Raw genomic sequence first — 20679 nt, 5'->3', positions numbered from 1 at the left:
TGGTAATTTGTTACAGTAGCACTAGAAAACTAATATAGATTTCTATATAAATTTGTCTTTGAATACCCTTGTTTTCTAACTTAACATTATTATTTGTTTAAAGGAGTATTGGTTGATCTAAACTACTGATTGATCTAAAGCACATTTTCTTGAAAAAGAGACTAATTTTGAGGGTTATTTGTTGTAAAGTATAGTTTATTTTTGTTGACTAAAAGAAAAATATAACTTGTTGCTTATTCTTTGACACAGCTTGATTCATGGCTGTTCAAAGACATAAAAGAAAAGTTACCTGACAGAATGTTATGCAGTTATCAAATTAACACTTAAGTGTGGAGCACAGAGTGTGGGATGGTGAGCTTCGGTTCAATAATAGACCGTAAGAGAAATTGAAAAAGTTAAGTTTATTACTCACAGGTCCTGGAGAAAGTACCTGGCCTTGGGCCAGAGTGGAAGGTCAAGGCAAAATAAAGAGAGACAGATGGAGACAAAATCTGGGCACATGCTTTTGTTAGGGTCTATGGGTAGAGTAGTTTGGGGTTCCTGGGCTAATTCAAATTAAGGCAGTGGGGTTTAAGTCCCTGGGAATCTAAGGGGCACATAAGGGAAAGGCATTGGGAGGCAGGCGAGATTGTTGATCACAAGGGCTGTTGGGGAAGTCATATCAGGACCTTTGTTTACTTGTGACTCTGTGGGCATCTATCTAGGGAAAACGATTGCATGAGGGACTAGTGTAGTTAAAGGTCACTGCAGTTCACTACGCTAAATAAAATGGTTTCAAGGCAACAATACTATGGAGTATCTTAGCCAAACTCTAGACACTGAGGACCAGGAAGCATGGGAACTCTTTTCCTGAATGAACAGCTACCCAGTTCTGACTTCGGGAGCAGGAAAACCACTTAGGCCTTAGGGCAGTGCTGGATGTTAGAACTGAGGCAAAACTTCAATACGAAGTCATTGTAAGATCGTCAAACACCCAAGTGGAGAGGATGAGGCTGTTCATCCTGATAGTGGGTTACATTCACTTGGGAGAGAGAGATGGTGCAGAAGTGTTATGCATTTAAATTTTTCTCAAATTAGTTTTAATTTTCTCATTTATAATACTATGGATGAAAGTGTATTGTGAAAGAATTGATTTGGTGAGGCAGAGAGGGAAGAGTACTAAAGAGTTTTTATTTATTTGTTTTGTTGTTTTTTCATGGTGTAATGTGTGTTGTTGTTTTTTTTGCCTTTGGCAAAAGTTCCACGAGTACTAATTTCATCTGTGATTGCAAAGTATTTATTATTAGGCCTCAGGCTCACAAAAATATAGCAGTAGAAGTTTAAGAAACAAAGTAAAATAATTTTGATAGGTTTCAACAGATTTTCCCCCCTAACTCCACTCACATGATTTTATATTCATGATTTAAAGCTAAACAAATCTTGCAATTATTTGCAGTGTTCATCTTTCATTTGAAAATTGAAGAAAATATTATCAAAGGCACAAGATAAAAATATGCATATGAAATAGCACAAATGAAACAGCATTCAGGTCTCACACTGAGAAAGAGTGTTAGTGAAAATTTAAGTGAGCCTGAAGCTCAGGGAGTCGAAATCCATATTTGGAATTTTGTGGCTAACGCAGTTCTGAAATGGGAATTGATATTATGTCAAGATAAATGCTAAATGCAAAACTCAGATTACATTTATCATGCTTATCATGATATAAGTGGTAATAAACATGTGTTGAATACCAACAATACAAGGAACATGTTAATGGGTTACTCTATATGTAGTAGGACCCTGTATTGTACATGATTGTTTAACATTATTAAGAAAATTATTATCTAGACATCTCATTGTGCAATGTGGCAGAAAAACAGATCACAGTGTTCTCGGAATGCTGTTTCTGTACTCAGATATATCACCACATCTATATTCATTCCAACACTTCAGGAGTCCAAAGTAAAGCAAATGTGCCATTTAGACAATAACAATTGAAGCACCCACACACTGAAGTACACTTATGCAATGACATAACTTCACAAAGGAGAAATGGTGGCTGGGAAAAATGAGTTCTACAGAAACTGAAACATTCAGTTATAAGCCAGATGATTTTAATTTACTTCTTCCCTTTTCCCACTCCCATTACGTTTTATTTGCTTGTTTAATGACATGTAATTTTAAGAGATATTGAGGATGTAGAAATAAAGACCTAATGATATATTTGTGGGCAGAGATGGGCCAGGAAAGAAATTCAGTGCTTAGGACTCTGCATAGAAGGTTTTCAATAAACGCTTTTGTAGCTTATTAATGAATATGAATAAATATACATGAACTAACCCAGTGGTCGGCAAACTGCGGTTCACGAGCCACATGTGGCTCTTTGGCCCCTTGAGTGTTCTAAGGCCACTTCTTCAAAATAGACTCACCCAGGCCGAAAACCGACTTCTGCGCATGGGCCACGAAGTTTCAATCGCACTGTATGTGTGCCTGCACGTAGTATTTTGTGGAAGAGCCACACTCAAGGGGCCAAAGAGCCGCATGTGGCTCGCGAGCCGTGGTTTGCCAACCACTGAACTAACCTACATGGGATTCTGGTTTAGATGACCAAGAAAAGATCATGCCATAGCATAAGAAGGGGAACACAGAGGAAAGATGGGTGTCTGTTGAGTTTGGGATTTCTATTACACATGCAAACAGATTTTGGTAAAATAGGATATTTTGATCCTAACACTTGACTCAATGGACATTTGTTCCTTATTAGGGTAATTTTGGAATATGTGATGAAACTTACTTACAGTTTTCTTATAAATTAGCTAAGAAATATAATCTAATAGTACTCTTTTGAAAATGTATAACAGATATCACTGTAGAAATGGCATAAAAATGGACTGTGATTAAAACCATATTCTAAATAATTGCTTCCTGTTGGAAACATTCAAAACTACAAAGTTTGGCCTGAGAAATACTAAACAAAAGGATATACATAAAATAAAGTAACATGCAGTATTGTTACTAAATAAAATGTGATTAATGATTTAAGGTTCTTCTGAAAATTTAATATAGAGAATTTTAATTGAGAAAATTAGCTTTTGTAGATAAAAATGGCCTCCAAGTCAAAGCTGTAACAACATTATATAGTTCAAAAATAGTTGTACTGTCTTTAATGTAAAATTTAAACAAAAAATAACATTGATCTAGATGAAAATAATTTTTATAAAATACAATAAAAATATATAAACGGTTTGACAGTGCAGTATAGGAAATTGATTAAGAAATTAAGTTGAGTTAAGAAAATTTGCTCTGGAAAAAATTCATTAACTATAATTAATTTAGGTTAAATATTTATGGATAAGATATTTGTGTTTGTAAAAACAGTACTTAAACCTTGTGGAGATCAAAGCAACAAAGTCAGAACAGCAGAGTCAAAATAAGCGGTCAAAACATCTGACTTGGCAGCTGGAAATGGGTAGAGAGCTCCCGAGACAGAGAGCTGAAGTAGAGTTCTAGGTCAGGGAGTCTTTAACAAGTATGTTTAGTTGAAGCCATGGACTTTTGTATGAGAGAAAAGGACAGAGAATGGGAGTCCAGGAAGCCCTGGTGCTTAAGGGGCAAATAAAGGAAGAGATTGTGATGTGACGATGAAAAAGAGGTTGATGATGGTGTTTTGTCTCTCAAGGCTATACTCTCCCTGGTAGCAACATTTAGCATGGTCTTTAATATTTTTAAACTCTTCTAAATTACAACCTGGGTCCATATTTTCAAGAAAATGTGGGATATTATAAAACTGATATCATAGTATTTCAGAATGTATGCATAACAATACTACTATCCAGATGCCCAAATGTCAACTTAAAAGTGATACAGACATACAATATATTGGACCACATTAACTGTTTACTTGTTCTGAAATCAATTTAGTCTGTTTTCTTTTAGTTCTTTGATAGAATAAAGCTCTTCTGGATGCCTGCAAAACATCAACCAGATTTTATATATCTAAGGCATGTTCCACTTCGAAAAGTCCATCTCTTCACAATTATTCAGATGAGTTGCCTTGGCCTTTTGTGGATAATAAAAGTTTCAAGAGCTGCTATTGTCTTTCCAATGATGGTATGAAACTTCTAACTTTTTTTCTCTTCCTGTGATTTTCTCCTCTTATTGGAAACCCATGAACTGAGATTGGAGCAATAGAGTCATTCTGAACAGTTATTGGTAACCCTGGGATAAACTTTAACCACTAAATCTTAGTGACTAAGATTGGGTTTGAGATTATATATGAATTGCAGTGACTTATATTAGTTTTGTCTCTATCATTCTGAACATTAGTAGTTGTTTGAATTAATTGAAGTTGGGTGGGAAAATTTAAACTTTAAAAATTTAACTTTAAAACTATACTAGCAAATCTGAAAAGGTGGGGAATTTTAAAAATGAAATTTCATAAAATATTTCAGGCAAGTTTCAAATGCTTCAAAAATATAGTGAATTTGAATAACTATAAATAATTGAAAATATTTTCAGTACAGATAAGGATAGTTTAATGTTCATTTAAAATAAAGCAAACTATTAACTATAAGTATTTAAGAAAACAGTGGAATATGTTTTATAGTTTTTAAAATAGCTTCTTTGAATGACTTCTGTAATGGGTAAGAACACCACGGCCATTATTCAGAGGATAGGGTAAGAAAGGGAAATAAAAGAAGCAAAAGTACAGACAATACCTGTTAGATACATATATTTTAAAATTTCATTTTTAATCTCAGTCCTAAAATTGACTTGTTTCTAAAAACAAACATCTACATATCCCATTTCCATTTCTTCCATATTTTAAACTATTTTAATATTTATTTCAGGTGTTAGCTCTGGTGTTTGTAAGAAAGTTGATGGACTTTTTGTTTACCAAACGGGAACTCAGCTGGTTAGATGATTTAATGCCTGAGAGTAAGAAAAAGAAACTAGAAGATGCCGAAAAAGAAGTAAGTCGTAGCAAAATAAATATCTTATAAAGTAAAAGGAGCACTTGTACACAATAGCTCTTTGCAAAACTAAATTATTGTGTTTCTCTTTAGACAATTAGTGATTAACAACCACAGGTGGACAAGTTTAGAAGATTAATGTTTAAAATCATAACGTTGGAATTTGAACATAGCGAGAGCCAGTGGGCATATCTTATATGAGGAAATCAATCCCTAGTGAAACATGATGATAACTTTGTACTTCATTATCACGAAAACTGTACAGTTTATTTTTCTGATTCTTCCCCTGTGGATGGTAGAAACTTACAGATACTTAATTATTTCCAAATTATAGTCATTCAGTGATTGTTTTTTGGTTGAATAAGTGAGATACAAAAAAAGAAACATTATCGCTGTGGGTATTTTTCTAGGGACAAAGTTTTAATCAAAAGATAATTTTAATTCAAAGATAAAATGATTTATTTTTGAAATAGATTAAAAGCTTAAGAGGAAAATATGTTGATCTGATTTGCTTTCAAAATGATTTAAGATTATTGTTTGAGAAACTTTTTGGATTTAATTGCTTTTATGGACTACTGATTTATCCTATCCTGTTTCATATATTAAAACAATTTAAGTTTTATGGAGTATTTAAAATTCAGATTTAAGTCTGGGAGTATAAGTGAAAAAAGTGACCCTTACATAATTTACCAGAATGATTGAACCCATAAATTATAAAAGATAGGAGCAAAATTTCCATGTGAATAGAAATGAAGATGAAAGAAAATATTTGATGACAATTGTACATTCTTTCCACTTTTCCTTCTTCTACAAGGTGGTTAGTAAGTGTATTCATTTTCTTACCTACAGTATATTTTCTCAGACCATGGATATATTCCTCTTGCCTTTGGGAAATCAGTTTGAAAACCTTTCAGTGTCTTAGATTTTATTCATTCATTAGGTGAGGCTTGATAGGTCACAAAGTCTAATGAGATTTTTGCACAGATGTTTCTACAAATAGAGCTACATAATATGTGACTCTGATATTTCTTCACTATTCTATGGTGTCCCATCACTGACAGTGGATTACCACATTTAGGAACTAATCACGATGATGTATTTTAACACTATATGAATATTTCAGTTTTCTCAAATATTGTAGAAAGCACACTGAAACTCATACTCCTAGTAATAATAATACAAAATTGAACTATCATATTATTTAAAATTCATATTATAAATGTATCATTACTTCACTTTTCTGTTTGATATATTCTTATTTAAGTATGAGATATTTTAAAAATAATACTTAAAGATATTTTGATAGTCTCTATTTAATTTTTGGGCTTTAGGTAAAGGTTTGCTCTCATCATCAGATACTATTTCAAAAAGTATGACATAAATTTGGTATAAATCAAATGTAAATAAGATGGGCATCAGAATAAAGAAATTCTGAAGGCTTAAATTATCCATACTTGGTCTAATTAAAATTATTCAAGTTTAAAGCAATTTCTAAGAAGCTTTAAATTCCAAATAAGATAATTTTGAATTCAAAACATATGAGCTTTCACTCAATCTTTCTGATAATGAGAATATTATTAAGTATACTGAAGCAGTAGCTAGTGTAATTTTACCTTTTTTATTTTGCTTTGATTTTATGTCAATTATATTTACTACTTCTGTAGGAAAAAGATGGCAACAGTCCCAACCCTCTAGTCATCTCTTCCACAGCATTCTCCTTAGGCCATACCCATACTATGGGACATTTTTTGCCCTTCTAGAACTTCGTAAAATGAAAACTGATATTTCTATATAACATATTATCTTTAATTTTTTATCATTAAATTTTTAAATTTCTCCCTTATATGTCTGTCAACAAATATGGGAGAAAGAACAAATATGATCATAATCATAAATGTATTAGAATCTGCCATTTCCATTGCACAGAGCCACTCTCATGGCCACATATGTATGGGACTTATATGCATGTGTGCCAGGTGTCCATTTTGGAATTTATTAATCTCAGATAGGCAGAGACACTATTTAATGAACTTCTAACTTTTTTCCATCATAGACCCACTGCACTCCAATGGGTGTTTACTATTTTCTGATTATGATGATAATGATTTTAGAAGTAATTAAAAATTGCTATATTTCATAGAACTCATGTTTTCCAAAAGGATACAAAATACATTAGAGATTTATCAAGGCAGATTTACAATGGTATCCTTCAGATATGCATATGAGAAAAAGTTGCAATACATTAAATCAGGCAGGTTTACCGACACTTAAAATTTCAGATAGATTAATATGATAATACTTTCATGAGATCTTCAGTACATGGAAAGAAACAAGAGGACCAATAATACAGTGAAAAAATAATTCATTTTCAAACATTAAAATATAGGTATGACCAGTGCAAAAAAAAATTCTCCATCTGACAACTGGAGGAAGAAAAAGAAATTTAAAGATGTTCACTTTCTAACTTGGAAATAAGAAGATTTAAGACGTAATACTTTTCTACTTGGTCACCTGGATCACGGAATTTCACTCTTGTGAGGCTGGGGACTCTCCTGAAGGATGTGACTCCTTCCTGTGGCCGGTCCTCCAAGGCCCACTTATCCAGGAGATTGTGCATTGAGGTGGTAAATGGACAAGAAGTCTAGAAAGGTTGCATTTCTGCAATTACTCAAATTAATTGAGTAACTTTGATTTGATCTGGAAGGTGATAAATAGCAGAAATGTCTGAACTCCCAGAGACTCAAATTTACTAGTAGAGTATTCTCACCTTTTGTCCTTTTGATGGTAGTTGCAAGCTTATACCTTTATACACCAGGGTTTTCCTATCAGTAACCCACTTCTGGTCTTACGGAATTAAGAAAACATTAGTCTGACCTTAAAATTCAATAATGAGTTAAGCAGAATAAATAGCTACAACAGGCCAGTCCAAGGTCGCAGAGCTTCTGTTCCAAATTTTCATGTACTTCATGCATATGCATATGCATATGCTTCAGTTTTTAGAAAGAAAGGATTATAATCAGGATAGAAATGAATATTGGAACCCTGACATTTTGCACATTGCTCTGTGTAAAGGGAAGACAGCAGAATCAAATTCTGGATGTCCAAATGTGCTCAGAGTACCAACAAGCCTTCCTTGCTACTTAAATATTCTCTAGGACATTGTACCCCATTTGACAAAAGGGCTGCTGTTAAAAGCAGAAAGCTCTAGCAGCATGTTTGCTCCTGGGTGGGGAGAGAAGGCAGTTAGTGTTCAATAAATCCTGGAAATTGAACTCTGGGAAGTGATCATGGTAGTAACACCTCTTGGCTTATAGGAGGTTCACTCTAACATGTACGCTATAAAAAAAGGCAAAAGGGGGGCTAGTGAGACTTGTGATCTATACGAAGCATGATCATGAACAAGGCCAAGAAGATACAAAAGCAATCTAAAAACAAGTGCAATTAAACTTAGCACAGAGTATGTCTTACTGCTAAGAAAGATCAGAATTGGTTGTGGATTTGGGAAGCATGTCTTAATCATTACACAGACAAATGTTATTTCTAATTGAACCTTAGACTGAGGCCAGCATATTTTTCCTCAAGCAGTGGGTTTTCAAAGTGTAGTCCTAGGATCTCTGCTGTATCAGCCGACACCTGCAACTTGTTAGAAAGACAAATTATTGGATGCTACTCAGATCTATTCAAAACTCTGGGGATGGGGCCAGTACTCTGTGTTAAAAAGACCTCCAGGTATTTCTGATGCATGCTAAAATTTGAGATAAGACTTCCTAAAATCACAGTCTGTATCTCCAGAATATACTCTTCTAAATCCAAGGTTACTCTATCAGAACTTTTGTATTTTATAATAATTTAGATAAGTCATTTAGAGACAATCAAACATTCTGATGAAAAACATATGTTGCATCCATCTATTCATATGAATTCTGTGTGGACTACTCCTCTCCCCTTTTATTTCTTTTTGGCTTTCATGTATGTGTTGACTCTTCTATCTATTGGGAGTATTAAAAAATACCTCTTAGAGATATAATATTTTATGGCATTAAACATATTGTATATATGTGTGTATATAATATATTTTCCTATCTAATAAAAGAGTAATATGCAAATTGACTGTCACTCTAAGACACAAGATGGCCGCCCCCATGTGGTCAAAGATGGCTGCCCCCATGTGGACACAAGATGGCCACCACAAGATGGCCTGCAGGGGAGGGCAGTTGTGGGCAGTTAGGGGTGACCAGGCCAGCAGAGGAGGGCAGTTGGGGGAGACCAGGCCAGCAAGGGAGGGTAGTTGGGAGGGGACCCAGGCCTGCAGGGGAGGGCATTTGGGAGGGACCAGGCCTGCAGGGGAGGGCAGTTGGGGGAGACCAGGTCAGCAGGGGAGGGCAGTTGGAGGGGGCCAGGCCTGCAGGGGAGAGCAGATGGTGGGGACCCAGGCCTGCAGGGGAGGGAAGTTGGAGGAGACCAGGCCTGAAGGGTAGGACAGTTGGGGGGGGACCAGGCCTGCAGGGGAGGGCAGTTGTGGGCCATTAGGACAGCAGGGAGGGCAGTTAGGGGTGACCGGGCCGGCAGAGGAGGGCAGTTGGGGGGGACCAGGCCTGTAGAGGAGGGCAGTTGTGGGCGATCAGGACAGCAGGGAGGGCAGTTAGGGATGACTGAGCCAGCAGAGGAGGGCAGTTGGAGGAGACCAGGTCTGCAGGGGAGGGCAGTTGTGGGTGATCAGGCCAGCAGGGAGGGCAGTTAGGGGCAATCGGGCCGGCCAGGAAACAGTTAGGCGTCGATCAGGCTGGCAGGGGAGTGGTTAGGGGCAATCAGACAGAGGCAGGCGAGCAGTTGGGAGCCAGCAGTCCTGGATTGTGAGAGGGATGTCCGACCACCCGTTTATCTTGGACATCCCTCAAGGGGTCCCAGATTGGAGAGGGTGCAGGATGGGCTGTGGGACACCCCCCCACCACCGTGCACAAATTTTGTACACCGGGCCTCTAGTATATAATATGTTTGTAATTTTTGCAGCATTATCTATTCTATTACTAATTTAGGAATTCATAATTCTTTGGCTTTCCTTGTTCTTCTCTTGATAAAATAAAGGGGTTAAACTTGAAGTCCCCTCTATTTCTTAAAAATCTATGAATTCTAAAATTGCTGAATATTTCTCTATCTACTAGTGAGACTCTAAGAATTTTTGTGAACATTGGCTCTTTGCTGTTGTTTGCACTTTGGGCTAATTGAGGGCTCCTACATAAATACAGACTTTACCTGAGATATGGATATAGTAACAGATGCTACCTATTTCACTAAGGTAGAGCATTTGTTAGGTAACATGGTATTTTTTATGCTATCACAAAATATAATTCAGATTCATAATACAATTTTATATATAGCATCCTATTGATCAAAACACCCCATAATTTAACTCCAATTTTATTTTTCACTAATACTCAGCACAGACCTTTGGCTCCAGCCAGGCTAGTTGTTTATTGTCATGCAAATACACCTTATTTATAGACAACTTTTATCCTTGGCCTACCTAGAGTTTCTTCCTTTTTACTACCTAGAGATTGTTCCTTTCTACTACCAAACTGATCAAATAAGATGGGCTCAGATACCACTTTCTCTGTTCCTATAGTTTTTAAGGTGACGCTTCTCATCCTCTGAGAGTAGGGTTTATATCTTCCTTTTCATTGCTGTATCCCTAGTACCTAGGAGACTACCTGTCATGTAGATGATGCTTAATATATATTTGTTAAATGGATTTATGAATAGCTGCTAGATTATGCCTATCTCATAATACATGCTCAGTAAATGTTTGGGTGCTTTTGAATAGATTTTTTTTAAGCCTCAATTTTCCTGCCTTTCACTGGATATAGAATTAACTGTCCTTCACTTATCTGGTATCTGAAGAAGGCTTTGGACTATCTTAATTAAAATACAGTATTCGAATCATAGTATGAATATTCCTCTAGTCAAATTGGCAAAACCCTTCAAATGTTCTTGGGTAGACTTTGATCATCATCCTTTTAAGATCTTCACCATGTTGTAGGTAGGATTCAGCATATTTTTGATGGACCCTGTGCAAATGAAATGCTGAATAGAACTCATTTTAAGGTACTTCTGACTTAAAAAGAGATGGATACTCAGCTTTATGCTCTCACTTTCTTTTACTGTATGATTGAGATAAACTAGGTTGCGATTGTCGTGACGGCTAGTGCCTGATTTGACTGCTCCTCCCCAGAAAGTCTCAATTTTTGGCTTCCTCAGTGCTGCCTGGGATGCAGCCGGCCCTCCATCCAGAGCACTGGGGCCCACCCAGCCTCCTTCTGGCACGAAAGGCAGCGGCTGCTCTGCCACGTTCTCTTCAGATAAGCATGGCTTGGGAATGCTATCTTTAGAGGTGATGAGCTTTTGTTTGGATAGAATTATGACTAGTATAAAGCCCACACATGCTAACAAGCCACAGAGTGCAAAATAATTATTGAAAGCAATTTGAGAGAAAAGTGGAAAATCATCTGAGGAAAAAACAAAATTGTTCCCAAAGCTTTGGTCCAATTTTTTTTATTTTTTTTCTGTTAGATTGAATCTTGAGTCTTGGTTTTCTGCTGCCAGGTCACTTAAACATTGATGGCACTGTTCTTCTCTTAGCTTTTTTGGACTTTACTCCTTTATTAAACCTTTCTACTTGGCTTTTTGAGATTTTATTCTGAGTTGGTCAGGAAAGATACTATGTACCAAGCTTACCTTTCAGTGGATAACCAAGGAAATAATTGCATTTTGCTTGTATCTTGGTTTTACTTAAATAGCATTTGGGATCACTGAATGTTTCCTCTTTATGTTCATCCATGTTCACTTAGGTAACCTTTTCTCTAGAAAAAAAAAATAACCACATCTATCTGAAAGGATATATATGCTCTGTTCGTGGCCTCAAGGATGTGCACATAAATTAACATGTCATGTATATTATGTTCCATGTATAGTGACTAACCTATTTACAAGACATACCTCAATCTAAACTACAGATTTGCTCTGCTCGGATGCTTAAATGTGTAATTTAAAACAAATGGTACTACCGTATTTTCCGGCATATAAGACGACTGGGCGTATAGAAGATTTTCCTGGGTTAACAAGTTGTCTTATATGCTGGAAAATATGGTATCTATTTACCATAAGTTAATTCTAATAGCACTGCCAAATGCCAAGGGGACTAAGCATAATACACAAGTAATAAAGAACATATGATGGCTCTTAAAGAAAAATTTTTCTTGAAGAACAACAGAAAAAGGGAATAGAGTTGATTTCTGCAATGCAAAAAGGTAACAGACACATACCATTGGCACCACAGAGTATAAATGTAACATAGGGTTTGGGGGGCGGGGCACTGATAAGCAGAGAGACAGCAGAAATCATTCACTCCCCTGGCCTCTCCACTGTTCCACAGCATAAGCCTGGGTATAGATATTCTGTATGCAACATGGCCAAGGTCCCAGCAGAGGAGCCTGCCTTGGTCAACAGGTTGGATGTGGAAGCAAGTACCACAAGAGTTAAAATGAGACATGCCTATATTATATTATATTATATTATATTATATTATATTATATTATATTATATTATATTATATTATTATATTTTCATGGGTTAGTTGAAGAGACTCTAGCAAACACTGTTCCTTTAAGTCTTTAAAGTAACAAGAAATACGGCTAGTGGTATTCAGACTAGGCAACATGCAAGATGAGGGCCAAGGTCAGCATACAGAGGTTGCTAAGAACAGCCCTGCATGCCAAGAATAATGACATCAGCCAAAGGTCATGTCTCTCTGGAAGCCGATTTAAATCAGCCAAGCTACTGCTAAGCTACTGAAAGAGGGAAGGCAGTAAGCCTCTAGGTTATTCGTATTTTCTCTTTTCAGTTCCCATTTGGTCAGGGAGCTGCCTAGCTCTTTATACAACTTAAAATTCCATTTTTGGACTTTAAGACAATAATTCTAAGATTTTTTAATGGCCCCAAATAGTTCTCTGAACTTGAGCATTACTAATTGACCCTTTGAAAACAAATGCATTAAACTGGAGCTATAATCTACAGATAACTAAATTTCTTTTTTGCTGTATGGAAAGAAGTTGATGATAACATTATTGAAAACTAAAGCAGGGCATTTCAGTATGGTAACAAGATTATCTTTATCCCAAATATATAGTTATAAAATGTTATATCTGAAGAAATAAATATATAAAGCAGTTCCTCCCTTTGGGAAGGGTGGGATATTGTCATTATAAGAAGAAACCTGAAGCATAAAGCAAAAGCCTAAGATGCATCCCTAAGTGGAAAACACATCTGTGTTTTGGTCCATACAAGAAGATATCTTTTACTATCTTTTTCCAAGTCTCTCCAGTCTCTCCAATAATGGTTCTCAAAGTGTGGTCCTCAGAACAGCATAATCAGTGTCCCCTGGAAACTCATTAGAGATGTAAAATTTTGGGCCCTACTTCAGACCTATTGAGTCTGAAGGTGGGGCCCAGCAATGTGTATTTTTAACAAGGCCTTTAAATTATTCTAATGTAAACTAAAGTTTGAGAACCAGTGCTCTAAATACATCTTTCATTCCCTTCTAATAGAGTATTTTGGGAATATAATTTCAACTTTACAACAATGAAAATGATTATATTACTCATACTTTTGTCCTTGTAACATTTAGATTGATTTTGTTTTGTTTGTTAATCCTCAATGGAGAATTTTTTCCCCCCCATTGATTTTTAGTGAGTGTAGGAGGGAAGGGAAGAGATGGGGAGAGAAACATCATTGTGAGAGAGACACATTGATAGGTTGCCTCCTGCACACTCCCTGAGCCTGCAACTGCCATACATACCCTTGACCAGAATTGAACCCATGATCCTTCAGTCCTCGGGTCAACACTCTAACCACGGAGCAAACCAGTTAGGGCAGATTGATTTTTTTTTTAATTTAAATAAATCTTTATTGTTCAGATTATTACAATTGTTTCTCCCTTTTTCCCCCCAGATCTCCCCATCACCTGGTTCCCTCCCCCCCCCATTGTCCTTATCCATAGGTGTATGATTTTTGTCCAGTCTCTTCCCATACCCCCCACACAGGCACCCCTTTCCCCCTGAGAGTTATCAATCCACTCCCATTCTATGACTCTGATTCTATTATGTTCACCAGTTTATTCTGTTCCTCAGATTTTGAATTCACTTGATTTTTAGAATCACTTGTTGATAGATATTTGTTGTTCATAATTTTTATCTTTACTTTTTTCTTCTTTTTCCTCTTTTTAAAGAATACCTTTCAGCATTTCATATAATACTGGTTTGGTGATGATGAACTCCTTTAGCTTTTTCTTATCTGTGAAGCTCTTTATCTGCCCTTCAATTCTGAATGATAACTTTGCTGGGTAGAGTAGTCTTGGTTGTAGGTTCTTGCTATTCATCACTTTGAATATTTCTTGCCATTCCCGTCTGGCCTGCATAGTTTCTGTTGAGAAATCAGCTGACAGTCGTATGGGTGCTCCCTTGTAGGTAACTAACTGTTTTTCTCTTGCTGCTTGTAAGATTCTCTATTTGTCTTTTGCCCTTGGCATTTTAATTATGATGTGTCTTGGTGTGGTCCTCTTTGGATTCCTCTTGTTTGGGGTTCTGTGCGCTTCCTGAACTTGTATGTCTATTTCTTTCACCAGGTGGGGAAGTTTTCTGTCATTATTTCTTCAAATAGGTTTTCAGTATCTTGCTCTCTCTCTTCTGGCACCCCAAAAATTCGGATATTGGTACGCTTGAAGCCATCCTGGAGGCTCCTTATGCTATACTCACACTTTTGTATTCTTCTTTCTTCCCGCCTCTCTGGTTGGGTGTTTTTTTCTTCCTCATATTCCAGATCTTTGGTTTGACTCTTCGGGTGTGGTGGTCTACTCTGTATATTCTTTATTTCAGACAGTGTATGCATAATTTCTGACTGGTCCTTTTCCATTTTTTTGGTATTCTCATTAAGGTCCTTGAAGGTCTCTTCAAGTTTATCAGTGGTTTTTAGAAGATTCTTGAGTAACCTTATAACTATGGTTCTGAACACTGTGTCGTCCATTAGTTTGCTTTCATCTATCTCTCCTACTTGTGACATACTGCGATGTCTCCACGTTTTGGCTGCCTCCCTGTGTTGATGGAGTGGCTTTGTGTGGTCGGTGACCTATAGGGGCTGGTAGCTCAGCTTCCCCTATCACCCTAGGTGGTCGCTCTTGATACTCCCCTTTGTGGGCTGAGTGGAAAGTCTTGGTGTAGTTAAAAGCCCTGATTGCTGTTGGTACACTGGGAGGAATTGACCTCCAGTCCAATTGGTTGTGAGGGCCTGCTTTGTCTATAACGGAAGAATTGCTGTGCTGGAGACACAGTAGGGCTTTGGTGCTCACTGAGTCTGCCTCTTGAATGTGTCCCTTATGAGAGTAGTTGAAGTCTGGTGTCGTCCACACCGACAGAAAAGTCATTCTCACTCTCCGACCGATGGCCGAGAGTCCCGTAGGCGTCTGGGTCCCCCGTGTGTCCCCAGAAACTGGAGTTCAGAGTGGTTGGGATTGTTGGTTTCACTGGGGGGAATTGGTCTCCAAGCCAGTTGGCTATGAGGATCAGCAGTGTCTCCGCTGGGAGAGCTTCTGTGCTCAGCTTGGATGGGGCGGAGTCTCAGGGTGGCGCAGACAAGATTTGGTTTCCCGTCTGCTCCGCCCTAAGAGGGGCGGGTTCTCCGTGCCCGAATTAATGGCTGCGCGCCTCTGAGAGAAGGCAGCTTTCGAGCCTCTCCCGCTGCCTAACAGACCAGTTTCTCCCCAGCTGGGGCTGGGTTTCAGTGCAGACCCGAGGTTTTGTTTTTCTCCCGAACGAGAAATTCAGTCACTGGGAGGGCTGTGCTCAGCTTGGATCGGGCGGAGTCTCAGAATGGCGCAGACAAACTTGGTTTCCCGTCTGCTCCGCCCTAAGAGGGGCGGGTTCTCCGTGCCCGAATTAATGGCTGCGCGCCTCTGAGAGAAGGCAGCTTTCGAGCCTCATCCGCTGCCAAACAGACCAGTTTCTCCCCGACCGCAGCTGGATTTCAGTGCAGTCGGGAGGTTTTGTTTTTCTCCCAAACGAGAAAGCTAGCCACGCAGCGTCTGCTGCCCTCCCTCTCTGCGCGCTGCGAGCAAGCCTGCCGCGTATTCAGCCGCCCGCCCTTTCCGCGCTCACGGATCTCCGCACCTCCACAGCTCCTGAGGCTCAGCGTCCCCCTCTCTGTTTTTCTCTAGTTGTAGGTTTTCCACTCTGCCAGCTTTCCGGTGGTTCTGGACGGTGTGCGCTCTGTTTTCCAGTTGTAGTTTCAAAATTGTTGTGGTAGGCAACAGTTAGGTGTTTACCTTATGCCGCCATCTTGGTTTTCCGATTTTTTTTTTTTAAATCTACTTGGAAATTAACATGAAAGAGACTGTTGTTAGCATTTAAATTACTTTGTGATATGAGACTCTCATTAATTACTTGTGTTCTTAGTAGTGAATGCTTTCTTCATTGAAAGGACCTGTGCTAGCATTGATGAGTGCAAACAGAGTGGAAGGTCCTGGGGTTAATGAGATAGTGAAACATTAATCTGTGTTTCTTCTTCAATGTAAAAGGGAGACTCATCAGGTTCACTTTATGTATTTTACATTTATCTTTCCAGGAAGAACAAAGTATGCTAGCTATGGAAGATGAGGGTACAGTACAACTCCCGTTGGAAGGGCATTACAGGTAAGATAGAAAGGTGAAAACAGACAATTTGAGAAATGGCACATTTTGTTATATGCTCTATTAAAATTTCTGTACTACATGGATTCCTATAGAGGTTCACTGAAGTTGTATTAAAGTAGAAAGAACTGAAACTAGGAATTAGATTACTCTGTCCCAGTAGTAAATTTTGTCACTAATAGCTATGTGACTGTGGCCAAGTAGCTTAAAATGAAGGGGGGGGGGAGGGGCGCGGGCATGGAGCTACTGTTTGAAGTCTTTTCTTCTCATATTTTATAATGGATATGAAAGCTCTCTTTCGTATCCTCTGAAAGTAGCATCTGAAGACAGCTCAAGATTCAATTCTGGGATAAATGAGCTAGGTATTCACTAAACTGATCACAGCTAAATGTTTAAACTCTGTGAAATTATCCCTAAAAGGCACTTCCAAAGAGGTAATCTATTTCCTAAGTTAAGGGAAATTTTACCAGTCATTTTAGGGCATATTTATGTAATTCTCTAAAATATACTAATTGTCTTTATGCACAAAGATATAGCAAAAGAAAGCAAACTCCTATAAATTACAATAAAAAATTTGAAAGTATCTGGCTAAAAAATTCTATATATGTTCTCAAAGTACTTAAGAATAATATAAGGCAATTCTAGTAAAAAAGCAGAAGAGACTTTTCTCTGAGGAGGAAATTTGTCATAGTGTTAAAAAAAAATAGTCTCTAGATCTTCAGGGTCTTACTGTAAAATCATATTTCCTAGATTTAAATCATATATAATTATGCACCACTTAAGCACAGGCAAAAGTATAGAAAGTACTTTATCTTTTTAAACACAATATTTAAGTTTTAAAGTCCTGTTGATTATTTAGTTGAATCAGCATATTCTCAAGTGTATTCTATAGAAACCTAGTTTCATATGGTACCACTTTCAAAAGGATTATGTAGTTAAATAAGTTTGGAAAATATCCCGTACTGTATTCCAGTTTGTAAATCCACAAAGCACATTGGCATATTCAGAAATCTAAATAGTATTGCATTAAAAAAAGTTCAATGGTTTAATCCAGAATTTTCCAAACTTAGTTGCTCACAAGACTGTCACATATCTTAAAAATCTTGTATTCCACGTGACACTTTTTTGGGAATTACTTGATTTTATGCTTTGAGTTCCCAAAGGCTAGGTGAATTAGAGGAATTAATGAATACATGTCTAGATTAGGCAAGGAACGGGGCCTATGAGACCCAAGGTGTTGCTCTAGACCCTTAGTGTTTCTCTTAAAATTTGGATTTGTTGCCCTCTTGTGAAAACTACCAATGAAAGCCATGTGAGGTCAGGCTAGGATTTCCTCTTCCTTCCTTCCTTCCTTCCTTCCTTCCTTCCTTCCTTCCTTCCTTCCTTCCTTCCTTCCTTCTTTCTTTCTTTCTTTCTTTTCTTTCTTTTTTCACAGCAGAGAATCTTTTTTATGTGTAGTGAGAAGAGTGCTATTTTCTCAATCAATGAAACTTTCCTTGACTTGGCCTATGATTTGTCTCTGCTGCATTTTGGTTGTGTTTCTAGCCCTGGGAATGTTTTGGAACATTATGAATGTCACCTATAATTGGTGCCATTTAAAAATGCAAACAAAAAAAGCATAAAGCTTGGTATAAGTGCTGATATTACAAGCTCTCCCAGCCACTGGGAAAGACCCCAGCCAAATACACAGGGTGCCTTCATTTATTTAACAGACTAGAGGCCCAGTGCACCAGTGGGGTCCCTCAGCCTGGCCTGCGGGAACCGGTTGAAACCGGCTCTCTGACATCCCCTGAGGGGTCCTGGATTGGGAGAGGGTGCAGGCCAGGCCGAGGGACCCCACTGGTGCCTGATTGGGCCAGGGAGGGATGTGGGAGGTTGGCCAGCCAGGGAGGGGCCATGGGAGGGCTCCAGGGCAAGTCTGGCCATCTTGCTCAGTCCTGATTGGCCAGACCCCAGCAGCAAGCTAACCTACCAAAGCATCTGCTCCCTGGTGGTCAGTGCACGTCATAGCAAGCGGTTGAGCGGCCTTAGCATATCATTAGCATATTATGCTTTGATTGGTTGAACAGATGACCAGACACTTAGCATATTAGTCTTTCATTATATAGGATATTTGTTGAGTAAGTATAAAGTGCCAGGCTCTGACGGGGAACAGCAGTGGGGCAATGTTTAAGAATCCTCCATAAAGCTTATATTCAAGTAAACTAGAGGGAGGAGGAGACAGAAAATAAACACACCAACAAATATAATAGTATACTATTTCAGATAATGAAAAGTACAATAAAAATAAAAAGTGAAAAAAGAGGAATGGGAGTGCTTTGAGGGGATAGAAATAGAAAATTTAAATAGAGTAGTCAGCAAAGGCCTGTCTGAGTAGGTGGCATTTGAACAAAGGAGGGAAAGGTTTGTGAAGGAACATTGCAGGCAGAAAGAAGAGCAGGTACAAGGTTGTTAGGCAGCAACAAGCCTTATGGTGATTCAGAACAGTCAGGAAGCCATTGCATGATGGCTGGAGAGGAATAAGAGCAGGAGATGAAGTAGGAGGGTGAGGGTGGGAACAGAGTGTTATAGTCCATCTACTTTCCTTTTTCTCTGAGTGAGTGAGAGCCACTGTAGAGTCTAAGCAGAGAGTGAAGTGGGTCTGCTGTGCTACAAATGTTAGGGAAAGACGCTAAGCAGTGAACATGCAGCACTTGATCTCTATAATTTGAAATGAATTTGGAAAACTGTAGCCAAAGTTTCTATGTAACTAGAAAATATTGTCTAGATTTTTATTTTTCATAAATGTTTTAATAATTGATAAAACTATTCAATACTTCTTAATTTTTAATTGTCAAAAGTACTATATCTATATAAAGGCACACGGTTGTCTTACATTTGTTTCTATCACTAAATATCTTCAATTGCTTATTTATTGTTTATTATTTCATTTTGGGTAAACTATCTAGAGATGATCCATCTGTGATCAATATTTCTGATGAAATGTCCAAGACTGCCTTGTGGAGAAACCTTCTGATTACTGCCGATAACTCAAAAGAAAAGGAGTCAAGCTTTCCTTCTAAAAGGTTTGAATTCTAATATAATATAGATTTATACTGATCCCAGCTATTGACATGAATCCATTAGCAAAAATATAAGAACATTTCATCAAATTTAAATCTAAAGTATTTCAGAAAATTATTTTGAAAAGTGGGTAGAAATTGTAATTATCATATTAGTTGGTATTGTTTTTATCTCCCTTTCAAATTAAAAGTTCACTCTAAAACTATGACAGTGGGGAGTAATGGTGCTATAAATGGGTCCCAGTGCACGACATCTTTGGACACTCATTTTGGCCTAGTCTTTTGCAGTAAGATTTTATTATATTCCCTTATCACCCACTTCCCAGGAACCCTGTCGATGTCTGACCACATTTTGCACTCCCCCATGTCCTCTTTAAAACTCATATGAAATGTAAAATGGTGATTTTGTATATTTCTAGTCTCCTACTCAACCCCTTGAAAATGTTCTCTAACCTCCTTACCCCCAAACTTTCAGCTCCAGAAAGTTCTATCCATTCTTCTCTGTATAAAAGCATAACAAACAACTCTTGTAGTTGCAGATGATAGTTTTAAATGCATGCTGGGGGAAGAGTGTGTCCTTAAACATCAAGAGTCATCATAGGATTTCCAACTAAATTTTCCAGAATTTATAAATAAAATATTCAAACCATCAGCCTGCTTAGATGCTGACCTAAAGAAAAATCTGTTATGCTAATATATCTTATTAAAGAGTGATTGAGGGATTTGGGACCATGTTTAATTATTAAGTTCCTTTATTTTCATGACCTTAAATTAACTATTTCTACTTAATTTTTATATTACGTTTTGTCATAAGCTCCCCTACCTAATCACTCTAGAAGCTGATTCCCCAAAGGTAAGACCCTCTCCCTCAAACTTACTCCTTAATTGTATTTCCTTATGTTAAATGGTGTCTTCTAGAAACCTGGTCAGCCT

General features: G+C 37.7%; 1 protein-coding gene across 7 annotated transcripts in view; it reads left to right on the top strand.

Annotated features, from left to right (window-relative positions):
* The window catches only part of SLC4A10 (solute carrier family 4 member 10), a gene marked incomplete at both ends in the record, with an annotated part of 246251 nt that overhangs the window by 219611 nt on the left and 5961 nt on the right, over window positions 1-20679 (top strand). For all 7 annotated transcript variants that reach the window (XM_079782957.1, XM_079782954.1, XM_079782956.1 and 4 more), the window contains 4 exons: window positions 3916-4089; window positions 4830-4952; window positions 16620-16687; window positions 19633-19749. In XM_079782957.1, coding sequence (XP_079639083.1) covers window positions 3916-4089; window positions 4830-4952; window positions 16620-16687; window positions 19633-19749 — 482 coding nt within the window. The remainder of the gene's footprint in view (window positions 1-3915; window positions 4090-4829; window positions 4953-16619; window positions 16688-19632; window positions 19750-20679) is intronic.

The sequence above is a fragment of the Cnephaeus nilssonii genome, assembly GCF_951640355.1.
Source record: "Cnephaeus nilssonii genome assembly, chromosome: 10".
Lineage (NCBI taxonomy): Eukaryota > Metazoa > Chordata > Mammalia > Chiroptera > Vespertilionidae > Cnephaeus > Cnephaeus nilssonii.
Note: the sequence above shows the minus strand (reverse complement) of the source record. Positions and strands in the feature narration are given on the sequence as shown.